Here is a 17,224-nt window from a genome sequence, read left to right as displayed (position 1 = left end):
CTACTGTTTGGAATCGGAAACTCTTAGATTTGTGTAGTTTGACGTATATTTGGGAACCTTGGGGCATACGTATTGGTCCATGTTATGGGACATTTATTTTGGCTAAAGCTCATCACACACTGTCCCCAATGGTGCCCGCTTGTTTCGTTTGCAGGAGGAAGAGGGGGCATATTACCAACAAAGTGGCGAAGAGAGGTGTTAGCCTCCTTGGCTTAACGCCTCTCTTCCCACTTCGGAAACGCTAGGCTGCACCATATTACCAAGGATATGGTGCAGCCTAGCGATTCCCCCTGCGATGGAGATAAGTTTTACAACTTAACGCCAGCGCAGGCAGGAAAGGTTTGTTTATCCACAGGAAGGTCCTTCTTTTGCTTTGTGCAGCACACATGGAAAAAGCAAAACGAGGAGAAATGAAGCATTTCTCCTCGTTTCGCCACCTTAAGAACAGGTCCTGTTCTTAAATTCGGCGCTGCCACCTATTATCGCCTCTCATGACAATAGCTGGCTGCGTCAAAGTGAATGGGTGTTGCGGTGGAACGCCCACCGCAACACCCACTGCACGCCCCCTTTCACGATCAGTTTATCGTGAAAGGGGCCCTATTACCAAGTCAGCGTTAAGCCAATTAAGATGGCTTTAAGCCACGTTAATTGACTTCACGCCTCCTTGATAATAGGGCGATGCAAATATCGCAGCGTTATCGGCAGAAAAGTGACGATGACGCGGCGATAAGGGGCTTGATAATATGCCCCTTAGCTTCCAGGATGTCCAACTTATGAAGAGACAACCCACGATGGCCTGCAAAAAAACTTGTGTATAACAAATCACTAACAACGACATAAATAACCGAATGTAGCACCCACAATGGTAATAAAGAATGCAAAACCTGCTTTGAGGAGTGTCTTTCAAGCCTCGGCCAATCTTGTGTTAAAACCCTCCTGGAATTCCAAGATGCAGGTAAATAAAAACAGCATTTCCTCATCAGGAAATGCTACAGCCGCAACCATTGATTAAGCCACAACTGGATTTGTAATGACAATAATTTTTTATGTGCAAAACTCCCGCAGATGTACAAAGAAACAGGTATGTGCATAAACCATTTCTTTAGTTTATGTTTATTCCTACCACAGAGGAATTCCAGAAGAACTTGAGAACAATTAAAATGAGATTTAAAAAATATAATTGAAGCTTTCAGTGATATGGAACAACAGGCCCGAAAATACGCTTTGGTAATTTGCCAAATTATATCATATTTTTTCTTAATTGTGTCAGTAAAACTGATGGTCTAAATAATAGATCACAGACTGTGTCACAGTTATCCATTTTTTCATATATAGCTTTATTGGTTTTGCAATCAATATAACACATTTAGCATTACAAAAGCTTATGTATCAGGAATCAGAGCTCATTTGTTAGGTATCAATTTACATCTGTTGCACTCGGAGTATTCCCAGCAGCCATGCGCTTATAGTTAACATATGTACTTGAGACCCTCATGACACAATAACGCTTATTCAACATACAATCTGTCGAGCGATAGTTCTGCATCCAATAAAGGACAATAAACAACAAACATAACTTATAACAAAAGGTTGCTCGATGTATTTCCCCGTAGGTATTTTCGATATTTTGATCCTGCTACTCAGATAAATGACTTTGAATAATTCACTTTCATGCCTAAATTACACATAAATTGTGTATAATCCTGGACTAGACGACACAGTGCATTACCAGTACGAGCTAAGAGTACAGCGTCATCTGCATATAATAAAATGAGCATTTGCATTGAATTATTATAAGGGACATCTGGTGTAGAGCCCAACAGTGTGGATTCCACACCAATAGTATAGAGTGCGAATAAGAAGGGGGCGAGAACGCACCCCTGCCTCACGCCTCTTGCAATTTTAATAGGGCTTGTGCACTCACCATTCCTCCCATAACGAACACAGGCGGAAGCCTCTGTATAAAGGTCACGTATAATATTAATAATCTTCAGGTCAATGACCAGCTCCCCCATGATCTGCCACAGCCTAGACTGTGCCACACAGTCAAAGGCTGCGGACAGATCCATGAAGGCTAAGTGGAGATGGCCTTTTTTTGCAGCCGTGTATTTTGCCATAATTGACTCAGGTTCTAATGCACCTTTCCTTTTTCTAAAGCCAAATTGGCATGGGATAATAACATGCTTTTCCAGTACCCAGTCTTCTAGTCTATTTAAGATCAATATGCCCATTAGCTTTGCAGTAGAGTCTATTAAGGAGATAGGTCTTTAGTTTTTCGGGATCGACCTATCCCCTTTTTAATACATGAGAACGATTACAGTTGTTTTCCAAGATGGTGGTGCTTTTGATTGAGCAATTTTGTTAAAAACATTTGTTAAAAGTGGAGCCCATAGATCTTGATTATCTAACAATAAATCTATAGGAACTCCATCCGGTCCTGGAGCCTTTGCTTGTTTACATTGATTTAAAACATTTTGCTTCAATGAGTGTAAATCTGACAGGAGGCTCATCAGTCTCCAAAACATGGAGAAAAGATTGGGGGGTTGTCATATCCTCCGTTCCAAAGACGACTTCAAATGTGTGTTACCCATGCCTCTTGGTCAACATTAGTATCTGTGGTCATAGCTTGCTCATCCTTTAAACATGGGGCATTAATCAAAGACCAGAAAGCTTGTGAACTTTTTAGTATAGCAGCCTTTTGCAAGTTTTCCCATCACTCTTCTTTTATAAACCTCAACCTAGTGGTCCATGCATTTTTGTAGGCTTGACGCAAGCTTTTTACCCATCTCGCGGTCTGGCCTTCAAAGCTACATGCAGACTCTTAAGGGTTTTATCACAGTTGTTATCGAACCAACTACATTTTGTAGGTTGGCCATTCCGGATCAAACGGGTTAAATTATTTTTAACATCAGTTAAAATCAAGTCAAAATCCAGGAGCATTTTGTCATGCAAATCCAAGTCTAAACAGCTGATTATTTCCCCATAACATTTAGAAACTAAGGGGCATATTACCAACAACTAACGATATTTATCGCTAAATGCGCTTAGCGACTTTTTTTTATCGCTGCCCATCGCTGGATATTTTAGCGGAGAAAACATGCTATTAGCAACGTTTTTCTCCATTGCGCTAAAATATCCAGCGATAGCGGCGAAATGCGAGAATATCGCTGAGAATACAGCGATATTCTCGCATTAGCGACTAAATGCTCTTAGCCATGTTATCCACCTCCCATTGGATAACATGGCTAAGAACTGGTCAGAGCAGGCGTTAGTTTTTGGCGATAGCGGGAATATTTCCATCGCTACGCCAACCTTGTTAATAGGCGATAGCGACGTTATCGACTGCTTTCAGTCCCTAACGGGTTGGGTACGCCCACTTTGCATGTCATTAGCGATAAATATCGCTGACATGCAAAGCGGGCCCCAAACCGCTCGCTATCGCCTTCGAGCTGTCGCTAACTGCTGTTAGCGACAGCTTGCTAATAGGGCAATAGAATTTTTGCCGTTTAGCGGCCAAACCGCCCCCCTTGATAATATGTTATGTTATGTTATGTTATTAAAATTTCTAGAGCGCACAGCTGCCCCAGCAAAGGGGCGTCCTGGCGCTTTGACAGATGCTATAACATAACACACTAAAAAGATTAGCCAGAAACTGGAAAGAGGAAAGTTTTAATGGCCTGCCTGAAGGCAAACATATCCTCAAGAGCACGAATGTGGACTGGTAGCGAGTTCCATAGGCCAGCCGCTAGAACCCTAAAAGAACGGCCACCCATCCTGCTCAACCTGAAGCGTGGGCAGACAGCCAAATGGAGACCCTCCGATCTTAAAGATCTCGATGGCACATAGGGTGTAAGCAGAGTAACAAGTGCCGGTGGCGAAGAAGTTTTCAAAATTTTGAAGGCCAGACACAGCGCCTTGAACTTGATTCGCTGTCTGACCGGGAGCCAATGCAAGGCCATGATGGTGCCCGACACCGAACAGTGTCTGGGAAGGCCCACAATGGCTCGTGCCGCGGCATTTTGTACTCTTTGGAGCCTAGAGGCCTCCGCTTGATTCACCCCTAACAACAGTGAGCTACCGTAGTCCAGCCTAGATAGTATTGAGGCCTGAACTACGAGCTGTCTGGTAGGGGGATCAAAGTACTTCAAGACTGGCCTAATACCACGCAGTATTCCATAACATGTGGCAGCCACCTTCATGGTGTGGTCCTTGAAGGAAAGTGCAGAGTCTACCCAGACTCCTAGATTTCTCACTCCAGCCACTGGAATAGGTGTGACACCAAGCTCTGACGGCCACCACTGATTACCCCATAGCTCAGCTTGCTTCCCAAGAACCAATACCTCCGTTTTGGTGGCATTCAACTGGAGGCAGTTGGTGCGAAGCCAGCTTGCTACTGCCAAGAGACCCGCACGGAATCTCGAAGCTGCTACCTCGGGGTCTCCGCTAAGTGTCACCGCTAGCTGTGTGTCGTCCGCATATGAGGCCATCGTAAGGCCCCACTGTTTGACGACACCAGCCAACGGTTTCACATAGAGATTAAATATAGTCGGGCTCAGTGAAGATCCCTGAGGAACCCCCGTCTTCAGGGGGTAAGTAGTGGATTGGCCAGGTGGTATAGCCACTTTAAAAGTACGATCAGCCAGAAAGGACCGGAACCATTGGAGAGCGACATCCGTCACTCCCGCCTTCTGTAAGCGCTGGATAAGTATTTGGTGGGACACAGTATCGAAAGCAGCGCTTAAATCTAATAATATAAGCGCTGCGGTATGACCCATGTCAAGTACCTGGCGAAGATGTTCCAAGATGTAAAGTAGTGCCGTCTCGGTACTGTGTCCTGACCTAAATCCATTCTGGCTGGGGTCCAAGATCTGGTTGCAAGCCAGATGCTCGGACAGAACCGAGTTGACATGCGCTTCTGTTACCTTGGCAATCCACGGCAACAGGGAGATAGGTCGGTAATTTTCTGGCAGTCGGGGGTCAGAATTTGCTTTTTTTAATATGGGGGTAACCACTGCCTGCTTCCAGGCCGCGGGTACAGTTCCAGAAGACAGGGACATATTAATGAGATCCAGTATGGGATTACGACACAGCGGGGAGAGTGTATTAATGAAGGCAGGCTTCAGCGGGTCCGCCGGGGAACCTGATTTGACCTTGAGGCTGAGTCTGTCAAAAGCCTCAACCGACAATTCAGGTAAGATAGCCAGAGGCTCATGATCCAATGTATCAGAGACAGTGGCTTCTCGATCCTGGTGGAGTGTGTCGAACCCGTGATATATTTTTTCCACTTTCTCCACAAAAAAAGAGGCCAGTTTATCACAGTGTGAGTCTGTGCAAATCGCCTCTGCTGAGGATCTATTTTTCATTAGGTCCTTCAGTACCTTAAAAATCAGTTTTGAGCGGTTGGTACTGGTGGCAAATTCCTGGGCATAAAATGCCCCTAAATTTGCCAAATATCTCCCCATGTTCACCTTTTCCACTTTAAAACAATACCGTTCTCACTTGCGATCACAGGATTTATTGGGAGTTTATACGGACACTCAATTTCCTTAGTGTTTTGAATGCAGAAAGTTACTGCAGCATGGTCACTAAATGGATAAAACGAGATCTTAAAATGAGACAAAAAGGCCTAGCATTGCATCAGAAACTAAAACATAATCAAGAGTAGAAAACGAAAAATGATTTAAAAAAGTACGTTCAAACTGACCAGTTAAGTTATCAACAACATTTAAAAAAGCAAGATTATTTATCATTACTAATCTATTTAGGGTATTACCATATTCAGTATGACAGAAATGGGGGACACAGTCTCCTGCCTCCTCCTGTATTTGTCACAAGGGTGAGCATTGAAATCCCCAAGCCAGATTTTATTACAAGTTTTCCTTGATTTATCATGTAGCTCAGTAACATCTCTTTCCAGCGTAGCCAACACCGCTGATTAGTTTCTACCAACATTTTTATTGTAGTAATTAACGAAAATCCAACAATAATCCAGAGAATATTCAAATAAGATATTATGATAATAAGGAGAATCATTTAAAAATGCCTTTACCTTAAACGGAAAAGTATTAGAGAACAATGTCAGAAGCCCGCCCGTAGCTCGACCAGCAGATGACAGAGCAGCTGCAATACAAAAGGAGCGGTAACCATTCAGATATATTGGGACCTTTTCCCAGCTCTCTTGTAGACACACTATATCAGTGGAAGTTAACAAGGAAAGGCAATCATTATTAGACCTTTTTTGATTATAACCAGCAATGTTCAAAGACATGACCGATATAAAACCGGTAGAGTTCCCTTGAAATGTCTGGCACTGAGACAGGTTAGAAATGTTTTTGCGGCTGACTAAGGTCACTGGAGGAGTGACCGAAGTGATAGTGGGAAAAGGAAACCTTTTATGTAAATCTAAAGGAACATTCCCACTGGTTGACATAGTCTGAAGATCCAGTCAATCACAAACAGAGAGGCCTTCTAATGCGGCATATCTATTTTTTAAGGGAAGTGGGGGAACTAAAGTAGAGGGAGGTTGATTGAGTAGGTGTCGGGGAGGCCTCCAGCTGATTTGCCACCTAAAATGTGGCAACTGTGACATCTGAGGGATAGAATGAGGTTTATAAAAGAAACCCAAAGGTGAAACAAATATCTTGGAAAGAAATGAAGACATATTTGGAAGAATTGATAATAATTTGCCCACTACATGGGAACTATCAAAATGTACTACAATACAATCACCTTTGATAGTTTTAGGGGCTCTCCCTACCCAGGATACCCTCCTCGCCATGATGATGTTACGATGAAGATGAAGATTTGATTTTTCACCTAGGCATTTAGATAACCAATGATGGGATTTATAAATAAGCTGCTCCATATTTTCTATTGTGTTAGAGTTGAGTTCTGGGACGTTTACTAAAACCATGACATAGGGACAGGCAACTGGAGGGAGATCTAATGTTAACTTAGGCTGCCTAAATTCAGCTTGATACTGAGAGACTCCCCTATTTGAGCCTAAAGGCTGTCACCCTCCCTGTAGCCCACTCTCCTGACAGATCGCAGGTATAGGTCTAATAGGGCATGAGAGAGGAGTGGCAGAACTAGCGGATAATTGTTGTTCACCATATAGCCTTGAGCGACCAATAGTCTCAAGATTGCCTTGTAGCTTGCCTTGTAGCTGGATCTGCATTTGGGACCCATCATAAGCTCTCGGATTATTAGCAGAACTAGAGTCACGGACGAAGCTAGAAGGAACAGAAGAAAGACCAGTAGTTTGTTGTAGGGCAGTGTTTCCCATTCTATCAGTGACAGCATTAGACCTTACAAATGGGTCTATGCTTAGCTGAGAGTAAGGTCTAGCTACGTCAGTTATTGCAGTGGTATTGGAAGTGGAGTGAATTGTAAGATAAGAGGGCTCCAGAGCTGTTAGTTTATCCTCAATTTGAGACAATTTGTACTGTACAGGATTCAATAACACAGTCATCATAGTTTCTAGTCTCTTCATTAGGTCCGAGTCACAAGGATACACAGCCCCCAAAGCAGGATTATTAACATATTCGTTTTGTCCAGCACATCTAGTAGATCTTAGCTACAATGAGAGACCTGAGTCCGAGTTGTTACCCCCGGTATCTTTCTCCTTACAAATCCGCTTTGTAGTTCTTTGCTTTATGGGACCACCCCCTTTTCTCTTTTTAGCGTTTGAATCTGGTTGGTTTATTCCCACTTGGTTTTGCTTGTGGGTAATATTGGGGTCTCCATATATGATTTTATTAGGTGGTAAAGATGGATCAACAGTCGAATCTCCAACAGTGCCAGAATCACCTACAAGTTGGCTCGGGTTCAATCAATCAGCGGCAGTAGCTAAATGCCCTTGTCCTAAGGAAGAACGCTTTGGCATGATCAAGGTGTCCAAGGAAAGCCTTCTCTCCGTGAGTTCAATTTCATGCGCCAAAACAGATTCTGCTCTTGTTAGAAAGGCATCCAAGGTACCAACATGATCAGTTCCTTGCTTCTCCTTGGGGTTCTTTCTTTTATTCATTGTTGCCCTTATTTATTTATTTATCTATGCAGATCTCCCCGAGTTAAGTTTTTAACTTTCTTAGCGGTGTCTTGACAATGCCACAATTAAATGGATATAGGATATAGGTAGGTGCGATTATAGGGACCACCGCCTCCCTACCCTAATCTACAAATTGGTAGCGGTCAAAAATCCTTGCAACGATGATTTTCCTGGCAACATGGAAAGAGGGTAAGCCCTGCACAGCCTCTTCTGGCCCCTGACGTGCAAAGACGGGCATGGGCAGGCCCGCAGTGCGATGTGATGCAATGGGGAACTGGCGTTGGCTCCTCCTGTCCCTGGCGCAGCACCAAGGTCTCTTGGGCCCTCTCCGGCAAGGCAAAGCAGCAGCAGCAGCAGCAGAATCAAATTATGCAAATGCAATGCAATGCAAATGCTACTTAGTATTTTGTGCTGCTTTGTGCTGCAATGCTGCAATGCTGCTCTGTTCTTTAGCTCCTTTAACTCTGAATTAACCCTGGCAATGAGTGGCACATGTTATTTTATTTTGCACAGCCCCCTTAGTGCACCTTCTATCATGAGCAACAACCTATCTCAGCCTCAGCATCAGCCTCAGCATCAGGCTCCCTTGCACCAAGTGTTAGGCATGGGCTAAGGGCTGAGCAGCATCTTTTGGTGAAGCCAGGACTAAAGATGTAAAGGGGAGGGGGGAGCGAAGGGGCAATTCTGCGGCTAGCGGTCTGCTTAGGCGAGTGACCCGCTAGATTTCACCGCTCACGCTCACCTGCAGCCGCTCACAGACACAGCCGCAACCGCCGCAACCACATACAGCCCCTCTCTGTCTCTGCTCTGCCTGTTCCTCCACAGTTCCCACACCCAGCTCTGCTCTGCTGCTCTACGCCGGTGGTCCTTGTCCGTGGTCTGTACACCGCCGAAATGGCTCCACCGATTTCTGCGGCTCCAGTGATTCCTGTGGCACCTGGTGCTCTCCGCTCTCTCACACCACGTGACTTCCGGGGCCGTGAGTGTGAGATAGCATACAGTGGAGTGGCGTACAGTGAATTGTCGCAGAACAGAGTGGCAATGAGTGAAGTTGCATACACTTAAATAGCGCAGAGTAGGCTGGAGTACTGTGGTGTTGCATACAATGTAAAAGCATAGAGTGGAATTGTGTACAGTGGAGTGGCATAGAGTGGAATAATGTATAGTTGAATGGCGTTGAGTGAAGGGATGTAGAGTGGAGTGCTGTACACAAGAGTGGCGTATACTGGACTACCATAGAGTGAAGTGGTGTATAGTCTAGTGGCGTACAGTAGAGTGGCGGACTGAGCAACACAGGGCCATGCAAGGTGGCCTTGCATTGCTATGCAAATTTGACATGCATGAGGGAAGTGTACCATAAGACAATAATTCAGCTAGGACTTAGTCATATTTAGGGCCATGGTATACTGTGGTAACTTCAAGGTATACCATGGTTGATAGCAATGATAAGCCAGTATATAATTGGGTGATGCCTGTCTTTAGGAAATTGAAAGGCAGCCATATTGTTTTTGCTACACTTTGGCTGTGTTCTATGTTTGGGCCTTAGATATTGGTAAGTAGTAGGTTTTATTGTTGTTCCCTACCTATTTCCACTTTATTAACGTGGTAATAGGTTAGGAAATGTACGTATAGTACTTTACGGAGTGCCGTACTATTACCTAGTAAGTCCCATATTTTTTGGGAAATGTTTCTTTTTTAATTTTTTTAAGTTGAGCAGTAATTATGCAGTATTTATTCAGTATTTCTGCAGTATTCTATACACTTTTTTATTTAGAAAATTAAATATGTTAAAAATTGTAAATAGTTTGTACTACTCTGTATTTGTAAACTATAGTGTACTACAATGTGTTTTCGATTTCTTAAGATATATATATATATATATATATGTTTTCAAGTGCTGGGGTACTTCCTAGGTAGGACCACGATACTCAGTAAATATTTTTTTAAATATATAGAAACTAATCATTATTTTTCCCATCCATTATCACTTTACTAAAGTGGGAATAGGCTGCGAAAAAACATAATCTTAACACCTATATCTAAGGCCCTATACCAGAACACAGGCATGGTGGCTTTGAAATAACATGGTTGCCTTAAAGTTTAGTAAAGGTAGTCATTATCTAATCAGCTAATGACTTATCATCGACTTGTGCCAAGTTAGTTTTGTGGAATTTAGAGAAATTTCACAAAAGTGCCATGGTCACAGATCTCACTACCCTTAAATGCATTTTACCTGGAATGCCAAAACAAATCCTCTGTACACCATAATCTCTAATCCTCCCAAATTTAATCAAAACCAGACTGCCCATTTTTGTGCTAAGCGAGATACAGTATGTCTGTGAAAAATGCATTAGTGAAAAAACGTGTTTGGGCCCCCCTTTTTCCTTTGCAACCCCTTCGCAAATCACCATGAAACTTTGCATCCTCTGTCACTCTACAAAAAGCTACAGGTTTGCAAAGTCAGTGGGGATTCGTCAAATGGGCGCAAAGGGATTAATATGCAAAAATGCATAGTATTCCTATACCTGGCGATCCTAACTATAACACAATATATATAAAAATAGGTTAAAATGTCATTATAGGTAGGGATTAAAATAACATAAAAACGAATGTTTACAAATCAATAACCACTAGAATTCACTAGTTGTTCTTTAGTGATCTAAATATAACTTGCTTCCCCTGCCATGCACTACTTATCACCTCACATATTACATCACTCCTGGCATGTTAAATGTCATCTCTAATGAGGCCCTGTGCTCAAGCCCCTGCAAGAGGCCATTCTTCAATGTGCATGACCTATGGCTGCGCTCAGCATGGGGATGGTGGCAGGACCTCGCTATAGAATGTATTGTAAATATGTTTGTAATTTATGTGTGCTTCTTACACCTGTAATGGCTTTTAAAAAACGTCTTTCTATATTTTTTGCACAGCTGTTAAAAGTTTAACATAATTAACTTTGTATTTTTAGATCCTATTTTGGATGTTCCAGCTGGGCTTCATAGCTGTGTATTTGTCCGAGCCACTGCTGAGCGGATTTGTGACAGGATCTTCCCTGACAATCCTCACGTCCCAAGTGAAATATCTCTTTGGACTGAAAATTCCGAGCCATGATGGAGCAGGGGCCCTTGTACTCACCTGGATTGACATCTTCACATACATTGGAAAGACAAATGTTTGTGACCTCATTACCAGCATTGTTGCATTGGCTGTCATCGTACCTGTCAAGGAGATCAATGACCGATTCAAAAGCAAAATGAAGGTTCCATTTCCTGTGGAGTTTTTGATCCTTGTTGTGGCCACACTGATTTCCCACTACTTTAACTTCAAGGGAAAATACAATTCTTCTATCTGTGGGAAGATCCCCACAGGCTTCCTGCCACCCAAGGCAGCAGATGTTAGCCTCATTTCCAGCCTAGCTTCAGATGCTTTACCCATAGCTATCATCAGCTTTGCAATGTCGGTCTCGTTGGCTGAGATGTTCGGCAAAAAGCATGGATACCCTATCAGGGCAAATCAGGAGATGTTAGCTATAGGCATGTGCAACTTCATCCCATCTTTCTTCCACTCTTTTGCATGCTCTGCTGCATTGGCTAAAACACTTCTTAGAGAATCAACAGGAGCCAAGACTCAAATCACTGGTTTGGTCACTGCCCTGGTTCTTTTGCTAACACTATTGGCCATTGCCCCACTCTTCTACTCCCTGCAGAATTGCATCTTAGGTGTCATCACAATTGCAAATCTCAGGGGGGCCCTGAAAAAGTTTGCAGACACACCAAACATGTGGCGTCTCAGCAAAATTGACACTGTCATTTGGTGGGTCAGCATGCTTGCCTCTTCTCTTATTTCCACTGAAATTGGTCTGCTGGTGGCGGTTTGTTTCTCCATACTCTGCGTCATCTTCCGCACCCAGAGACCCAGAGCTACCCTCTTGGCTAAAGTAAGTAATACTGAGATCTATGAGGACCAGTTCACTTACAAAGAGCTCAGCGACATTCCAGATATCAAAATCTTTCGTTTTGATGCTTCCCTGTATTATGTCAACAAGGCCTATTTCAAGAATATGCTCTACGAGAAGACAAAGGTGAACCCTTTAGACATTGCGGTAATGCAACGAAAGGCCAAAAAAGCTCAGGAGGCAGTTGCCAAATCCACTGATTGTGGGTTCTTCTCCAAGTATATTGCCACAAAATCATCCAGCAGACACCAAAATTCAGCTGAGTTCCCCATGCCAAAGATTGGCATGCATTCCTTGATCATTGACTGCGGAGCCATGCAGTTCATTGACACAGTTGGCCTCTTCATGCTAAAGGAGATCTACAGCGACTATAACAACATTGATGTGCGTGTATTCCTTGCCAATTGCAATCCTTCAGTGAGACGTTCCCTTCAAGAGGGTGGTTACTTCATCCAGGGTGGTTCTGACCCAGAGCAGCTGGCTTTTTACAGTGTTCATGAAGCTGTGCAGTTTGCGGAGAGAAAGTATGCTGATAAGCAGAGGGAGATTCAATTAATCAACACTACCTTCTCCTTCAACCCCAGCCAGACTATCACCGAAGACATATGTGAGCAAACTAAATTCTAGCAAGTGGTGGTAGAGATGCACTGCAAGGTGTGTGGGATCATCCAAAGCCTACAGTTTGCTCATGCTACACTGTCCATCATCTGTTTTGCAAAAAAAACTGGGGGAGTGAAGGAAGGACATATACATTTATCACAGTTTTTGGAAGAAGAAAGTGGAAAATAATAATTCTCATGTTCTGGCATTAGTATTCTGAGGAAACGTAAGATATCAATTTAACAAATCCTTCTCTCTTAATCCACGGTCCTTAGCTGTATTCGCTTTATTAGAATCAAAACACAGAATAATCATATACAGTAATTCCTACCATGCAATTAAATGTGTGAAATTGCATCTCAGAAATATGAGTGACAATTTTCGTACATAATAGTCCCTCGTAAAATACACAAACAAGGAAGTCCATATAAGGAAAGTAATGAAGGAATGAGGACACTTGGAATAATGTACACGACAAGGTGCAACCAGGAAAAACACAGACACAGGGGACAGTTTGGGGTAGTACCTTGGGTCTTCTTGAGGAATATTCCTGAGAAACTCCTCTCCACCCAAGTCCAATGGTCCAAGCAGAGCAATCTAGTAGTGAGCAAACAACTCCGTTCCATTAATTAACTCCATTATTAGCTTCCTCATGATAGGATCTCCCTGCGTCGGCATGCTTAAAGTCATATGTTGTACCCTGCATCATTACATGGCGTCTGACTGGACAGCAACCAGAAGAGGAAATACTAAGAGTCAGCAACTCCTTTGGAACCAACAGAAGCTCCCTTCTCCTGTCTGTGTCGTTCAGCAGTGATCAGGAAAAAGAAAAAAATCACTTGTAAATGCTGCTTTGGGAGGGTCATATTTTTTCAGGCTTGAACACCCATATGTCAGGATTCCTGAGAGTCTAATCCTTCAGTGTGCTCTGACTACCAGCAGGCTTCCACCAGCACCATCAGGAAGTGACAGATGTCCAGAGAACAACACCATCACCTCTGCCACAGAGGTTAGAGGGTCAACCACTAGATATTCCAATACCCTAATATGATCCGAGCATTTCAGGTTCTTATGTGTCTCCAACTGAGTGTCCAAGCTCAACTATGCACCAGAGAATTGACGTCAGACTTCTCACTGCTCCATAAACCTCTCACTAAGAACCCTACCACATTCAACCTCCGTCTGATGAGCCTTTGTGCCAAATTCAGTCATAGAGGCCTCCATTTTGACTACGCATGCCTCCTTTGCCATAGAAGTTTTTTCCACCTTGTCCAATTAGTTTTTAACTCGGGTCCAGTGCCTCCATCATCCCTTACTGCCCTTTCATTATAGCTCCAACTGATGTCCGAGGATCCACATGTTCAGCTTTTGGAAGAAGTTCTTCAACTACATTTTTTGGTGTGATACCATGTCATGATTCAGGCCATACCACTAGCAGTGCCCAAGTGGGTCAGCAGCCTGCTGTTAACTTCCTCTCCTCTTGGGATTTGTCCCAATGCCTTCTCCCTGGAGTCACAAACGCTGCTGTGAGGGTGCATTCACACTAGCTCTAGCGAACAGGGGCGGTGGGTGACATTTGAAAGTGGTGGGGCGCAAAGTGATTTGCATACAGCACCGTAGCGAGCGAGCGTAGCGAGTGATCCCGAACCCCAAAAGGGGGGTTTGGGGAGCTTACCCCCCCCCCAAGAAAATTTTGAAAAAAAGAAGATAAATCGTGCATTTTCAAGCAAATTTGAGAAAGCCGGAAGGTTAATAAAGCAATTGTGAAAGTGCAGGTATTACATTAATAGATGTCATAACATAGGTAGGTGCTTATTCAGTATAACCACAGAGCTTCATACATTCCGTCCTATTACGCTGCTGAATTCAGACTATAAGACTTTCATGAAAATCTCAGCTCTAAGAGTAGCAGAAGTTGCACAGCAGTTGGGAAACAGCCTTTACAAATTCAGAAACAACTGCACGGAGCAAGGAATAGCAAAGACAGACAGGGAGGGTGGTGAACACAGACACCAGTAGTAGGATTTAGCCACCACCTCCTCCAACATAGTCAATCACTGGGCAATACGTTAATCGGGTCCATCATGCCATGACAACCACTATCCAGTAAGACTACTCTCCTCAAGAGAACAAGAAACTATACTAAATTCCAAGTCAACAGAGAACAGCGAAGACGGCAGCATTCACAAGAGGCGCTGAGGCCATAGTTATGGTGGGAATGTGCCATTCAAGAGCACCTGACACAATTTAACATGACCGCGGTGTGGGCCATTGCTAGAAGGCCTGACCTGTGGTCAGTGTCCAGGACTAGGACTAGGCAACTTTATAAATGTGACTTGTGGTCACGGTAAGTGTGCAGGTCTGAGTTCAATTCACCGACATAATTTATTGTCAGAACCTGGATTAGTATCATGGTTTATTGCCTTGGATTAGAGTCATGGTTGATGGCCCTGAATTAAAGCCATGCTTCATTACTCTGGTTAGAGTCATAGTTAACTGTATATGAAGGGTCTAGTCGTAGGCCTGCACACAGACCATAAATCATGTATATCAAACCGTCCATTGTTTGTCCTACATGCAAACTATAAGCCACATATGTGAAATGATCAAGTCTTTGGACTGCACATGGTCCTGAAGTCACATGTATGATAGGTCCAGTCTGAGACCTGCAGACTGACTACAAGTGACAGATATGAAAAGGTCCAATCTGAGACCCACACATTGAGCATAAGTCACACAAATAAAAAGGTTTTACTCTTTTACTGGCACTGACCACAGGCCGCATGTATGAGCTTTTCCAGTAACAGATCTGCACATTTTCAACACATTACATCTATCAAAACATCAAGTCCTAGAACAGTACCCTGACCACAAGACATATTCATGAAAATGTACATTGCTTGACTGTGAACTGATCACAGGTCACACATATAAAAAGGTTTAAACCTTGACCTGCATACTGACCAGAGTCTACATCCTGTGTTATGCATGCACACTCTCTACTGTTCATCTTTGTGGGAAGTGTGGTCTCAAACCTGCAAAGTAGCTACAATTCATTGTATAGTAAATGCAAAACATAGTTATTGGCCTGCACAATGGCCTTCTACAGGTAGAATTAATAAAACCAGTCTACAAGGGAACTGGTTTATGCTCTTGCTCCATTTACGTGTTTTTTCACAAACAACTCGCCCGTGTTTTTTGAGGAAGCTTCCCTCGAGCGCCACCATCCTCTAGCCTTTTTTTCAATACATCCCTCCCTCAAAACAATTTAAAAGTACACCATGACCCTCCCTGTCCATTATATTCTTTTTGAAAGATTCTATAGTGTCTTAAAAATATATCACAAGCCTAAGGATCTTGACCACAAGACAAAGCATGCGGAGGTCGTATCACAAGGCCAGCTTCCAAGTCATTCCTTTGTTAAGAGTGCAGATAAGAAAGAGTTTGAACGGTCCAAAGTCACATGTCGCATTCTTTTACGCCCAAATCATGGCCTTTTGTATTCAAGCCTACTCAACAACAAGCATTTGCAATTTGCATTTGTATTCAAGTCTACTCAACAACAAGCATTTGCAATCCAATCGTTCTCGCCTTTGGGACCTTATATGTATTGAGCTATACAGCACATTAGCCTGGGTGCTGCAACATCTATTGTTCTTTAACATGGGAAATAAGCACCAAACTGTGTGACACGTCAGGAATGGGAACACATGGAGAGAAATATTGCCTCATCTCATCGTGATTTTCTCATCGTAAACGTTTACTTTAAGGCAAATAGGTACCGTTGAGGGGCAATGGTTGGTCCAAGGATTAAACCTGTGATGTAATCAATAGTTTTAGAGACTGCATGATGTCACATCCTCTGCCCCTCAAAAGTTGGTAAATTGACGCCAATCCTCACCTCAACTCTTTTGAGAAAGAGCCTCAGCCATCTATTGCATTTTGTGCATTTTCCAATTAAAACCACCCCACAAGAAATGAAGGCTCAGGAATCCATTAGCTGTGATAATTCTGCAGGTGCTGGAGGGAGACCATGCTCCATCATTACAAATAATTATTGCTTTTGGTTATTTGCGGAGGAATTTGAGTTTTTTCTTAATTTTCATCTGTGTTTTTCTGTAAAGAGGATGGCGAAGGGGGTGAACTGTGGACTCTGGTATCTGTATTCATGATCATGAATAATATTTAGGTGGTTTTGGAGCTGAAATTTATATTATGTTTTTTAGTACAATTAAAAACTATAATTTCAACATGGGGCCATGTGGAAATCGACAATGGGTTTATATAGCAACAGGCAAAATGTCAGTGACTATTGTAATTTGCATAATATCCAACATTTTCCTTACCCTTTTTTTTCGAAATAACACCATACTGGCACATGGCGTCATTGGGGTGGCTTGAGCAAAAAAAATCCTGTCTCTGAAGCACCAGTCAGTCACTAGCGGCTCGATGCGTTTTGTTTAATTTGTCCCCCACATATGCTCCACAAATGCTTTATTGCCGACCTGCCCTAATGTCTGTGTTCTTTTCCGAGAGCGTTTCGAGACGTGACGAGGAGGATCAATTCGTCAATGACTGAGTTTGTAATTACTAGTACTACAGATTATTCTAATTCTATTCAT

At 43.0% G+C, this 17,224-nt stretch overlaps 1 protein-coding gene across 1 annotated transcript in view; it reads left to right on the top strand.

Moving 5' to 3' along the window:
* LOC144766960 (sulfate transporter-like) overlaps positions 1–12,763 on the top strand; it is a 120,466-nt gene extending 107,703 nt beyond the window's left edge. Inside the window, exon 2 of the mRNA XM_078650642.1 lies at positions 11,016–12,763. Coding sequence (XP_078506768.1) covers positions 11,016–12,629 — 1,614 coding nt within the window. The 3' untranslated portion in view covers positions 12,630–12,763. The remainder of the gene's footprint in view (positions 1–11,015) is intronic.
* The last annotated feature ends 4,461 nt before the right edge of the window (positions 12,764–17,224 follow it).

This window comes from Lissotriton helveticus, chromosome 7, assembly GCF_964261635.1.
Source record: "Lissotriton helveticus chromosome 7, aLisHel1.1, whole genome shotgun sequence".
NCBI classification, from domain to species: Eukaryota; Metazoa; Chordata; class Amphibia; order Caudata; family Salamandridae; genus Lissotriton; species Lissotriton helveticus.
Note: the sequence above shows the minus strand (reverse complement) of the source record. Positions and strands in the feature narration are given on the sequence as shown.